This window comes from Neomonachus schauinslandi, chromosome 6 (genome assembly GCF_002201575.2).
Source record: "Neomonachus schauinslandi chromosome 6, ASM220157v2, whole genome shotgun sequence".
NCBI classification, from domain to species: domain Eukaryota; kingdom Metazoa; phylum Chordata; class Mammalia; order Carnivora; family Phocidae; genus Neomonachus; species Neomonachus schauinslandi.
In genome coordinates this window covers 11392049-11404548 of record NC_058408.1, presented here as the reverse complement: position 1 = coordinate 11404548, position 12500 = coordinate 11392049, and the positions used below count along the sequence as shown (strand labels likewise).

Genomic DNA, 12500 nt, shown 5'->3' with positions numbered 1-12500 from the left:
GGAGAGGGAGAAGGAGACTCCCCACTGAGCAGGGAGGCCAACATGGGGCTCGATCTCAGGACCCCGAGACCGTGACCTGAGCCAAAATCAAGAGTCGGCTGTTTAACTGACTGAGCCACCCAGGAGCCCCCAAGCCATAAGAGACTCTTAAGGATAGAGAACAAACTGAGGGTTGATGGAGGGAGGTGGGTGGGGGATGGGCTAGATGAGTGATGATGATTAAGGAGGGCACTTGATGTGAGGAGCACTGGGTGTTGTATATAAGTGATGAACCACTGAATTCTCCTCCTGAAACCAATATTGCGCTGTATGTTAACTAACTAGAATTTATTTAATTTTTTAAAGATTTTATTTATTTATTTGACAGAGAGAGACACAGCGAGAGAGGGAACACAAGCAGGGGGAGTGGGAGAGGGAGAAGCAGGCTTCCGGCTGAGCAGAATCCTGGGATCATGACCTGAGCCGAAGGCAGATGCTTAACGACTGAGCTACCCAGGTGCCCCTAACTAGAATTTAAATAAAAATTTGAAGAAAAAAAATGTGGTGATATTTGAATAGTATTTTATATGGACAAAAACCACATTTTTGGTCCCTTGCACATTGTTTCTATTTGATATGCAGTCTGTGGGGGGAGGGGACTTTCTGAAGTCAGGTGTTTTTTTTTTTTTTAAGTAATCTCTAAACACCCGATGTGGGGCTAGAACTCACCACCCCAAGATCAAGAGCTGTGCGCTTCACCGACTGAGCCAGCCAGGCACCTCTGAAGCCAGTTTTATACACAGAAAAAGGACCGTTAAGACCTCTTTCATATATATATATATAAATTAATACTTACTTTAGTTACAAATCCACAAATCTAGCTTCCCTTAACCTTTGTTTTATTTTATTTACAAACCTAATTACTTTTATTTACAAATCTAATAAAATTTAACTATTACTGTAAGGGGGAATTTCACCATTCACTTAATTTCATTATCTTAAACATTTTAGATGACTTTTACAAACTTAATATATTTAATTTTCTTTTCAGGTATTTCAACTATGTACAAGGCTATGTAATTCTTACAAATGTAGTAAATTAAGTTTATTTTTATATTCCTTTCAATTTAAACCTTATAACTCTAAATCAGTTACTTAATCATACATTTTAAGTTGGAATCCTAAAACTAATATTTGTATATTCAAATAAGCTAAATTGTAAATATTTTATGTACTCATAGCAACATAGCCAAAGCATTCTTAAATGTATCATGCACTTTAATAGTATTAAAATATTAATGAAATTAATACCCCATATTATTTTATCTTAACTCTTAGTTTCCAAGAATTAAAAGATATTTACTGGCATAGAGAGCCTCGGTGGCTTAGTCGGTTAAGCCTGGGATTCATGATCTCAGCTCAGGTCTTGATCTCAGGGTGGAGAGTTCAAGGCCCCTCTTGGGCTTCACGCTGTGCGTAGAACCTACCTAAAAAAAGAGAGAGATTTACGCGCATAAGACAATAAGGCATTCCCTAGAAGGTTAAGATTCACCATGAACCAAGAGATGCATGATATTCCAGTGATATTGCTGAAAACCTGACTGTGATGATCACATCACATGCGCTACGCTTGGGCCAGAACTTAGCTTGCCCAGCCCCGTTGGTTTGCTGCTCCACTTTCTCACTGTGTGTCAGACTGAGATTAACACCGCGGACTCAGTAAACTTTGTGTTTTTCTTTAAGATTTTATTTACTTATTTTCTAGAGAAAGAGAGCACGCGCAAGCAGGGGGAGGAGCAGAGGCAGAGGGACAAGCCAACTCCGGGCTGAGCGCCGACTTGCGGCCGGATCTCAAGACCCTGAGATAGTGACCTCAGCCAAAACCAAGAGTCCTTCCCTCAACCGACTGAGCCACCCAAGCGCCCCAGAGCTTTGTGTCTCTGACTATATCCTTAGGATAGCTGTCTAGAAACGTATGGCCCTTTTTCAGGGATCTTGATGACTATTTTCTGATTGCCTTCCCAAAAGTGTGTCACTGGCGTGCATCCCATGAATATTGCATTATCACCACCGTCCCACCGCATCCTCCGCGGCACCGAGTATAATCTTTACTGTTATTATTATCATCATCATCATCGCCTCTGCCAATTTGAGCGTGGCAAATGACGCCTCGTTATTTGGGGTTCATTTATTCCGTTGCAAGTGCGGCTGAACGTGTTTCGTACGTTCACTGGGCACCCAGCTTTCGGGGTGTCCCCCGCTTTGGCCGCCAGGTAGGATGCGGGCAGGTGGGGCTGAGCGCGCAATTCCGGGCCCCGCGGCCAGGGGGCGCTGCCACCCAAGTTCCCCACCCCCACCCCTCTACCCACGCCCCGTCCGGGCTGGGGCGGGCAGGGGGGCGGGCAGGCGGGGGCGCAGGCGCAGGCGCGGGCGGGGCGCTAAGGTTGGCGTCTTTTCGCCCCGACCTTCGCCAGCGGGGCCATAGCATCATGACGGTGGGAGCCAGGCTCCGAAGCAAGGCGGCGAGTGGTTTTCTGCGCCGCGGGCCCCGGGCGCGAGCGCGAGCGCGGGCGGAGGGGGATGAGGAGGCGGCCGCCCTCCTGGAGCAGCCGGAGCGCGGGGACGAGGCGGCGAGCGGGGCGAGCGCGGGGCGCCCGGGGGCCCGCAGCGCGCGCAAGGTGCACCTGGCCGTCCTCCCCGAGCGCTACGAGCCGCTGGACGAGCCGGCCGCCGGCGAGAAGCCCAAGAGGAGGTACCGGCAGAAGCTGAAGAAGTACGGCAAGGTAGGGCCCCACGCCTGCCACCGCCCGCGGGCTCGGGGTGCGGGCGGCCCGACCCCCCGCTTCCTGCCCGATCGCCCGGAGGGTGGCGGTCGGGTCCCCATCGGCCGGCTGCGCGCGGCTTCTCTGGGCTGCCCCTGCGTCCCCCGGCCAGCAGTCGTTAACAGACACGGAAGAGGGTTCCGTCTGTCGACTGGGAGGTGAAGGAAAACTAAATCGCAAGTAATGAGAGGAGCCAAACCGGAGCTTTGCGGGAGGGCGGGGGGCACCAATCCACCGGCTCCTCCGGGGCTGGCCGCTTGGTCACATTCCCAGCAAGTCCCAACGTTCCCCGTGGTTCTCATCCTGGTGTGTCTTACACTCCCTTGCACAGTTGGTAGGACAGAAGTCCGTGTCCCTGTTTTACAGATGGGAATACTGAGGCATTTGAGTGGTTAGGTGACTTACAGAAGGTGACCCAGTTGGAAAATAGGGAGTTGCAAGCCAATTCATCTGTTCTCTGGCAACATCCTCGCCAGGATATCCCACCAGCTGAGAATTGGGTTATTCTCCTCAAGTATTCCCAAGGTTATTTCCAGGGCCTGGGAGCTCAACAATACATAAATAGGCACTTGTTGAATCTACTTTTCTCTTCCCCCAGCTGGCTATCGGTGTACTCTGGGACCTGCAGACATACGACTGCCTTTTGCCTTGGGGGCTGGGGGGGCAGAGGAAGGAGGGGAGACAGAGAGGAGGAGAGAGAGAGAGAATATGAATATGGGATAAAATGACAGTGTCCTTCTCAGAGATCAAAGCCCAAGGCAGTGCCCAGGTGCCTCTGCCTGGAATCACTTGAAGCTACTTCTGCCCCTGCCCCTTGGGGCTGGACAAGGCCACCCAGAAGATCATCATAAAACTCATTGTGTCCTGGCCAAAGGCCCCATCTGATTCACGGTCTCATTATCTGTGTCCTCCAGTGGCCTCTTAGCCTATCTAAAACCATCTGGTCTCTGCTCCTAGAAACTTTGGTGTATGATCCCCTGTAAAAGCCCGTCAGCAGCTTTGGGCCCAGTGTACGGGCAGGCAGTGAGTGGTACAGGATATTATTAAAAACTCTGAGGTCGGGGGCGCCTGGGTGGCTCAGTCGTTAAGCGTCTGCCTTCGGCTCAGGTCATGATCTCAGGGTCCTGGGGTCGAGTCCCGCATCGGGCTCCCGGCTCCTTGGGAGCCTGCTTCTCCCTCTGCCTCTCTCTCTCTCTCTCTGTCTCTGCTGAATAAATAAATAAAATCTTTAAAAAAACAAAACAAAACAAAACTCTGAGGTCGGGACTCTCAGGCTCAGAGTCCTGCTAGAACTGATCACCCGCTTCCTGGTCTCAGTTGAGCACAAAGAAACCACCACTGGCCTCTCAGCGGGCGAACGGATACTGTACCTCTCAGGTCGGGCAGGCACCTGAAGATGGTTTTTGGGTGCTCATTTCGTGCAGGGATTGTGCTAACCACTAGAGATCAGAAACCAGATACAGTGCGGTCCTGCCCTAGTGAAGTCCGTGCCTCCCAGGGAGATCCTGGCAGAGTCGGGGCGCCACCATGGAGCCTCATGGTACAGAGCCCTCAGGGATGAGGCTGTAAAGTCAGGGACAGTTTGAAATCAATGGTGACCTGAGAACCTGGCAGAGAAGATTGAGGTCTCACAGGTTAACGACGAGTTACTACCTCCCACTCACTAGGATGGCTATTATTTAAAAAACAAAGAACCAAAAAAAAAAAAAAATAGCAAATGTTGGCAAGGATGTGGAGAAATTGGAATTCTGCAAATTGCTAATGGAAATGTAAAATGGTGCAATTACTGTGGTACACAGTTTGAAGGTTCTTCCAAAAATTAAGCATAGAACTACCATATGATTCAGCAATTCAGCTCCTAGGTATATACCCAAAATAATTGAAAATAAGTACTGAAATATACATATATATATATTTGAGTGAGAGAACATATTCACATGTTCGTTGCAGCATTATTCAAAATAGCCAAAAGGTGGAAACAACTGATAAATGATAAAATGTGGCGTATACATATGGTGAAATATTAGTCAGTCATAAAAAGGAATGGAGTACCATTACGGGCCACAATGTGGATATGATGGAGGCTGGCTGGGTCCGAGGAGGGTCCTTGGCTCTGTGCAGGATGGCACTCAGAACTCGAGCCAAGAGGAAGTGAGAGCAGAGTTTATTGAAGACACAGAGAATATAGGTACAGAGTGTCTTGGAGACTTGGAAAGAAAGGTGAGTCTCGTCTGGGCATGGGGTTTTTACTGAGACTTGGCGTTTTTACTGAGGATAATGGGCTGGTGCAAGTGTCCTCTCAGGCATCTAGGAACAAAGACGAGTGTTGAGGTGTCTGTAGGTCATTTAGGTCCAGGAGCCAGGGATCTTGATGAGTCAGTCAGCGGTCTTGGAACCACCCTGCCTGGTCACTCCTTAGATGTTACCTGTTGTGCTGGGAGACTCCAAAGCAATTATTAAATCCTTGACCTTTACATGGAGAACATACATTATCTGTTCTATAAGGTGTGTCAAGGGCGACAGTGTAGGTCCTGGCCAAAATAGAAGCAGGAAAAAGAAGGAAAAAAGAAGTTTTTCGTGAGGTCCCTTTAGTTTCCCTGTCTCAGATGAACCTCGAAAACATTATGCTAAGTGGAAAAAACCAGACACACAGGATCACATACTGTATGCGTGTATGATTCCGTTTCTATAGAATGTCCCAAATAGGTAAATGCAGAGAGAGGGAAGCAGATGGGTGGTTGCCAGGGACTGGGGAGAAGGAAAAATGGGGGGGGGGGGGGCAAGTGTGTAACAGGTGCAGCTCTTCTTTTGGTGATGGTAAAGATGTTTTGGAAGTAGGTAGAGATGCTGGTCGCATGACACTGCCAATGTACTAGATGCTACCAAATTTTTCACTTTAAAATGGTTAATTTTTATAGCAGCGGAAGCTCGGTCATGTCTCACCCTAGTTCAGTAGACACCGGAAGCCGTATGAGAGGACACTGTCCAATTAGGGTTGGATGCGCCCTCTCTGCCTTCAACTTCCCACCTTCTTGGAGGTGTCTGGGAAGGTAACCAGTTAGGTCCCAACATGGAGGAAGAGAAGAGCCCACCCCTCTTTGCTGAAAATCTACGGCAACAGGCAAGCCTCCGCTAGAGGTGTGGGGAGGTAAGTCTCCAGGCTTTAGCCACCATTGAGTCTTTCCCTTTCCTGGGCCCAGTGGAATAAGGAGGGACCTGCAGACGCGCCACGTTGTTGTTGTTGTTTTATAAGATTTTTATTTATTTATTTATTTGACAGAGAGAGACACAGCGAGAGAGGGAACATAAGCAGGGGGAGTGGGAGAGGCAGGCCCCCCGCCCAGCAGGGAGCCCGATGCGGGGCTCGATCCCAGGACCCTGGGATCATGGCCTGAGCGAAGGCAGACGCTTAACGACTGAGCCACCCAGGCGCCCCCGGACACGCCACATTGTTAATGGATGGCTTTTCCTTCAAGGAAGGGGGCTTGGCAGTTCCTAATCATCTGTTCACCGCTCCAGCCCTGCACCCGACTCCCTGCTTCTGTTTAAAGAGAAGCATTGGGCCTTTGTGACATGCGAAAGGGTTTCTTCTCTCCTGCTGCCCTGGGGTCCCAGCCAGGCGCGGACCCCAGTGTCCAGCTGGTCCAGCCTCTTGAAGGAGGCTCAGGGCTCAGGGGCTGCGTGCCTGGACTCTTGCCCAGCAGCGTTCCCTGGTCATTTGTAAGTAATGACGCTCGTGCTCACGTGGTGCTTTCATTGTTCGGAATGGGCCATTTTCTGGGTCCAGGGAAGGGGAAGGAACAGACATTTGTTGTTCTGCTGCAGCATGCCAAGAGCTCTGCTGCGCATTTCATGGGTGAGACCCCTGAGTCACGCCCAGAACTTTGGAAAGTGCCCCCCCCGCCCCAGGGTGCAGCTGTGGAAGCTGGAGTTTAAGGAAGGTGCGCTGTTTGAGGCCGCACAGCTGGAGGGTAGCCAGGCTGGGAGGCAGGAGTCTCACCTGGCAGTTGGGTTGAGGGGACTAACCCCCAAAACTTAAGATGAGAGGTCGCCTTTCCCAGGCACCCCTGAGAGCCGCAGGAGGGGTGTGGATGAGGAAAGTACATACGTTTTGTCCATCAGGCAGCTGGGAGAGGGTCGGAGGGGGAAATACAATGCGTGGAGGAGACTTTAGCTCAAGAGGGAGAAAAACTGTCCTCCTGCTGGAGGTGGCAGCAGGTAAGAAACGCTCAAGGCTGCCAGGCTCAAGCCCCGCCCTGTGCCTTGTTGGTTTGGTGACCTTGGGCTGGGCCCACCGCTTCGCCTCAGTTTCCTTATGAGTAACAAGGGGTAAGTCGAGGGTTATGGGCAAGAGTAAATGCCCTCCCCGCAGAGATCTCCAAGCTCACCTGGCAGGTGGCAAGGCTTTTGTGACTGTTGGCTGCTGGCTTGGGCTGAAGGAGAGACCCCCGTAGGACTATTGACTCTCTGATTCGTTTTTAATCAGAACTCAGTAACCTCCTGTAGCTGATCGCCCGGCTCAGCGTTGTGCCTCGGTCCTCACCACATTTCAAAACTGAAGACTTGATCTTCATATTCAGGGGAAAGTGATCTTTGTTGGCAGCCGGGTTTTTGTTTTTGTTTTTGTTTGTTTGGGTTGTTTCGTTTTTTTTTTTTTTTTTTGAAACTGGAGGGGGCAGGGAATCCCTGACTTCCCTGGGGGTTAGTTGAATCCAGAGAACCCCCAGAAAGTGCCATCCTCGCACAGCTGTAATAGATCACCACCAACGCAGTGGTTTAGGACCAACACCAGCTGTACGGGTCTGGAGGCCAGAAATCCGAAATCCGAAATCAGTGTCACTGTGCTAAGGTCCGCAGGCTGGTTCCCCTGGAGGCCCCAGGGAGAAACCAGTTTCGATGCTCTTTCCAGCTTCCAGAGGTCCCCATCCTCCCGCATCCCAGCCAGCAGCAGAGGTCCACAGATCTCTCTGTCATGACATTGCCTTCTGTATGACCCCTGTGTCCCTCTTAACAAGGACGGTTGTCCTCCTTTGGGTCCTTATACATATATAGCGGCCCTTATAATGATTGGCCCCACCTGGATAATCCAGGACCATCTCCCCCATCTTAAGACCCTTAATTTAAGCACATCTGCAAAATCCCTTTGACCCTATAAAGCCACGTATTTACAGGTTCTTGGGACTGGGGGGCATTCTGCAGCCTACCCGCTCCCCTGGGTCCCCCATGCCTCATTGCTTCTCTGAGAGATTATTTGGGTTGAAAACTTGACCCACATCAAAGAATACAAAACCTCCCTCAAATGACACCGAAATGGTCATCGATAGATATTTTACATTTCTTTTTTTTTTTTTAAAGATTTTATTTATTTATTTGAGAGAGAGAGAATGAGAGAGAGAGAGAGCATGAGAGGGAGGAGGGTCAGAGGGAGAAGCAGACTCCTCGCTGAGCAAGGAGCCCGATGCAGGACTCGATCCAGGGACTCCAGGATCATGACCTGAGCCAAAGGCAGTCGCCCAACCAACTGAGCCACCCAGGCGCCCGATATTTTACATTTCTTTGTATCGCTTCTCTCGAACCTGTGTTTTGACAGTATTCCAGCTAATGAGCTATTTTAGTAGCTTTTTTCTAAATGGCAAAGATGAAGCGACGAGCAGTTTTTGCAAATAGCACGCTGAGCAAAGTGGATGTCCAAGGGCCAGAAATGTCAAGTTTAATGCAGGCCATCCGTGATTCTGGTTGGCATTACTTATAAAGGACCGTAAAGGACTGTTACACTTGCTCCCAGAGAACAGTCTTTTGTTACTGTTATTTCAGGGAGGGAAGTAAAATTCTCCCACTGAATCTTACTATACATTTAAGGAGATGTCTCTCTTAGCAACCTCGTGCCACCCCCCACCCCACGCATGAACCCTAATGTCTCACTGAGAAGTCAATGGGCACAATGCCAGGAGTCAGTGTCTAGAGAAGCCATAGATGTTACCTGGCTCTTTCCCGGGGCTCCTTATGGAGCTTTTGAGGTTCCAAAGGAAAGATCCGGGCCCTTTCTGGGTGCTGGGAGTACAGCAAGGAGCACAAGAAAGCCCCTTCATCTGGGAGAGAGGGAAGGTCAGCCTGCTAGACAGACAGACCAGGTTTGCCAGGCAGCGCTGGCCCTGAGCTTTGTGATTGTGATCAGGGGTTTTGAGCGAAACCAGGAATCTTAGGTGCTTATTGGAGTTGGGAAGGTCAGGGGTCTGGGAGACAAGGTGGGTGGTAGGGTCCAAGTCACCCACATGGATGTTGACATCATTGAGAGTGATGACGAAAGTTGGGGGTGGGAAGCAGAAGGGGGGGTGGGGTGGGCAGCAGCACCATCATCGATATGAGTGGGGGGAAGGTCTCTCTGCTTCCTGTTGCCATTCCATTTGAATCCCTGGGATGTCCCCTGTCCAGCACCAGGCCCTGCAGAAAAGGAGTGGATAGCGAGAAAGCAGGGTGTGATCGTTACCCTCAAGGAGCTAATCATTGTACTGGAGGATGCAGCAGTCTGAGAATAGCGGGAGACTCTGGAGACGGATGTGCGGGCTGGACAGGAATCTGCGCTGGAGATAGAGGGACGGCAGGGTGGGCTTTCAGATAAAGGTGAAGGAAGGAACCCTTAGCCCAGCTTCCAGATGATGCAGTGACTGGGCTGGAACAGAGAAGAGTAGGCTTTGGCTTAACAGTAAAACCGGGGCGCCTGGCTGGTTCAGTCAGTAGAGCATGTACGGGACTCTTGATCTCAGGGCCGTGAGTTCAAGCCCCTGGTGGGCATGGAGCCTACTTTGACAACAAAACCGGTTTGGTTTCAGAGCTAGCAGCCTCACTCCTGTTGGCTTTCACCTCCCTGGCCAGTGGCCCAGTGGCAGCCCCTGGGTCATGCTGGGGGAGCATCCAGCATGGGACCTATGGGGTGCTGAGCTCTGAATCAGGATGTCCGAGTTATCTGGAAACGTGCAGTGCTTGAAAGTACTTTGCAAGATGATTTGCCCTGAGAGAAGGCGGCAGAATGGTCCTTTACGTAGGTCACCGTGGCGTGTGAGGGACTACGGAGTTGCCTAACCCACCCCTTTGCTTTTCTCTTCTCTCCTGAAAAACAGAATGTTGGGAAGGTGGTCACCAAGGGATGCCGCTACGTGGTCATCGGCCTGCAGGGCTTCGCTGCGGCCTACTCGGCCCCGTTCGGAGTAGCCACCAGCGTGGTCTCCTTCGTCCGCTAGCGGGAGCTGCGGGGCAGACGCACCAGCACGGATGGAAGCTCCGCTCTGGGACCATCTCAGACCTGAACCCACAGAATCCTTGGAGGAAGTCAATGTCTCTCCTTGTTGCATTGGATGAATGTTATGAACGGAACGTGCCTGCCCATCCGCTGAGCTTTTCAGGACTCTAGGACACCCGTGGCTCCGATGGACAATCCCGCAGGGAATCCGGCCGTGTTAGGTTTGGGGTTTCAGTGTGCGAATGGCCGAAGGTTTCCCGCGCAGGTGGCCGGGGGGCTGGCCCAGAGGCAGACACCTGGCAGACGCTCTGGGTGGGTAGCGGAGGGGTGATTACGAGGCAGGACAGGGGTTTTGATGATTTGTTACGTTCTGGAAGGGTCGCAGGCTGACACGGCGCTCACAGCCCTTGGCTGCCTTGACTCTGGGGCCAGCAGAGGAGCTGTTTGTCATGCGCCCCAGCTCCTTCCTCCACCCCTTAGTCACCAGGGGTGGAATTAGGGGCTTGAGAAGAAGAAGGAAGGAAGGAAAATCTCTTTGAAGGTGGGGATGCTTTGAAAACTGTTGATGACGTGTGTGACTGTTGAAAGCAGATAAAGCCTGTGATCCCATCCCCCCCCCCCCCCCCCCCGGCCCCCTCGCCCAGGGACAGGAATGTGTTGCTGGCCTGGTGGGAGGGAGGGGTGCAGAGGCAGGCCAGTGGGCTGGAGAGGTGCTGGAGGGAGCCCTTCCGTGGGGCCCGGGCCAGGCCTGTGGCTGGCCGATGGCCGGGCCTCCTGACTCAGCTGCCAGGCACCATCGCCCGACTGCGCCAGGCCACCCAGAGGCGCTTTGTCTTGGGAGAGAGGGAGACACGGCGCCTGGCAAGGAAAGTGTGTGATTTAGAGAAGGAACCAGTAAGTAGGAGACAGGTGTCCTGGAAGTAGAAAGATGGTGGACAGGAGGAGCAGAAGTTGGGGAGCCAGGTCTGGTTTATCAGCCCTGGGAAACCTTAGGTGGGTTGGGCTTGCAGCTCCGGGTAGGGACCAGGGATGCTGGGGGTCTAGGGGTGCCAAGGCTGGTGCTGAAAATCCCCCTGGGGCCCATGAGCTCTCACTGGCTGCCTTTGTAGCATCCTTTCTTCTTCGGGGCTGCCAAGCTGGTCTCACCTGGATTCAGAGCTCAGCACTGCATGGATCCTGGGCTGGACACTCCGCCCAGGATGACCCAGGGACTGCCATTGGATCATTGGCCAGGGAGGTGAAAGAAAGAGGAGGCTCCTCTTAGCGTACCCCTCCGCCAACCCCCAGATAGGCCACCGTTCCGACTGTTGCCAGAATATCCAGAAGCCCAAATAGTTGTTGCTGATCAGTCTGTAGGGTGGGTGGCAACACCTGCGTGCTGCCCTGAGCAGTTCCCCAGGCCCAGCACAGGAGGCCTCAGTGCTCAGGCCTCACCAGTCAAGCCAACCAGGTGGCACCAGAACATGGAGAAGGTGGCTGGGGAAGACAGAGACAGATGGACAAAAAAAGGAACCGGTGTAGGAGAAAGTTGTAGCTAGACATTCTGGAGGCTCATGTTGAAGATGAACTTAGATCCAGTTCTGCATCATTAATATTTGTGAGGAAAAGAGAAAACAAACGGTCTTGTTTTCACTCAAATGATGAAAGAGGTTGACAGCTTGCCTGGGCACACTGGGACTCGGAGAAAAGAGACCGAAGTGGAAGAAAAAGCCAAGCAGAGTTTAGTGGGAGAGCCAGGCCTCCACGGCCCACAGGTGACGGGAGGAGGCAGCCTGTGATGGGCTTGGAGGATATCGCTCCCCGGCGGGCCCAGGGATGCTGACCCGCCCGGGAGAAGTCGCTGAGTCCCCTCGGAGCAATGGAAGTGTGACCCTGGAAGGGACCAGAGCTGCCCAGGCCTGTCCGATGAAGACCTTCCCCATCCCATCCCCAGATTGGAGATACTATCAGGCCAAGTATATTTGGCCCTGAAATTCGAATCGTCTGATTAAGAATCAGCCTAGAAATGTCATCAGTCAGAACCTTGCAGGGATTGTCCCGGGAGCCAGATTCCTGTGTACAGAAGATGACCTTGTCCAAACTCCCTGAGGGCTCATTTTCCCCGGGGACAGGGCATCTGTGTTGCAGATTACCTTTTTGCCTGTTTCTCAGTCTTCAGGTTTTTTGTTTGTTTTTTTTTTTTTTTAAATATCCGGGTCCACACCCTACTGAGAATTGAGTTTTAGAGCTTTGGCTTTACACGCTTGACCAAGAGGCTTCTTTTGTATCCTTTTCCTGCCCTATAATGTAAATAAAACCCTCAATTTGTGTAACGTGTCTGTGTGTGAAGTTTTTCTCCCCCTAACTTTCCAGCCTTGCTTCAGGTTCCTGCAGCGTCCAGCCAAGGCTGACTTCACATGGGGACCTCCCTGGGGCATCCAAGCCACTACGAGGAGCCCAGTGCCGCCCCAAGGCCCAAGGGG

General features: G+C 51.8%; 1 protein-coding gene across 1 annotated transcript; it reads left to right on the top strand.

Moving 5' to 3' along the window:
• Nucleotides 1–2408: 2408 nt before the first annotated feature.
• C6H1orf115 (chromosome 6 C1orf115 homolog) lies at nucleotides 2409–10630 on the top strand. Its single transcript, XM_021698445.2, has 2 exons — nucleotides 2409–2762; nucleotides 9920–10630. Exons 1-2 carry the CDS (start codon nucleotides 2469–2471, stop codon nucleotides 10037–10039), a joined length of 414 nt encoding a protein of 137 aa, XP_021554120.1. The 5' UTR covers nucleotides 2409–2468; the 3' UTR covers nucleotides 10040–10630.
• Nucleotides 10631–12500: the final 1870 nt, after the last annotated feature.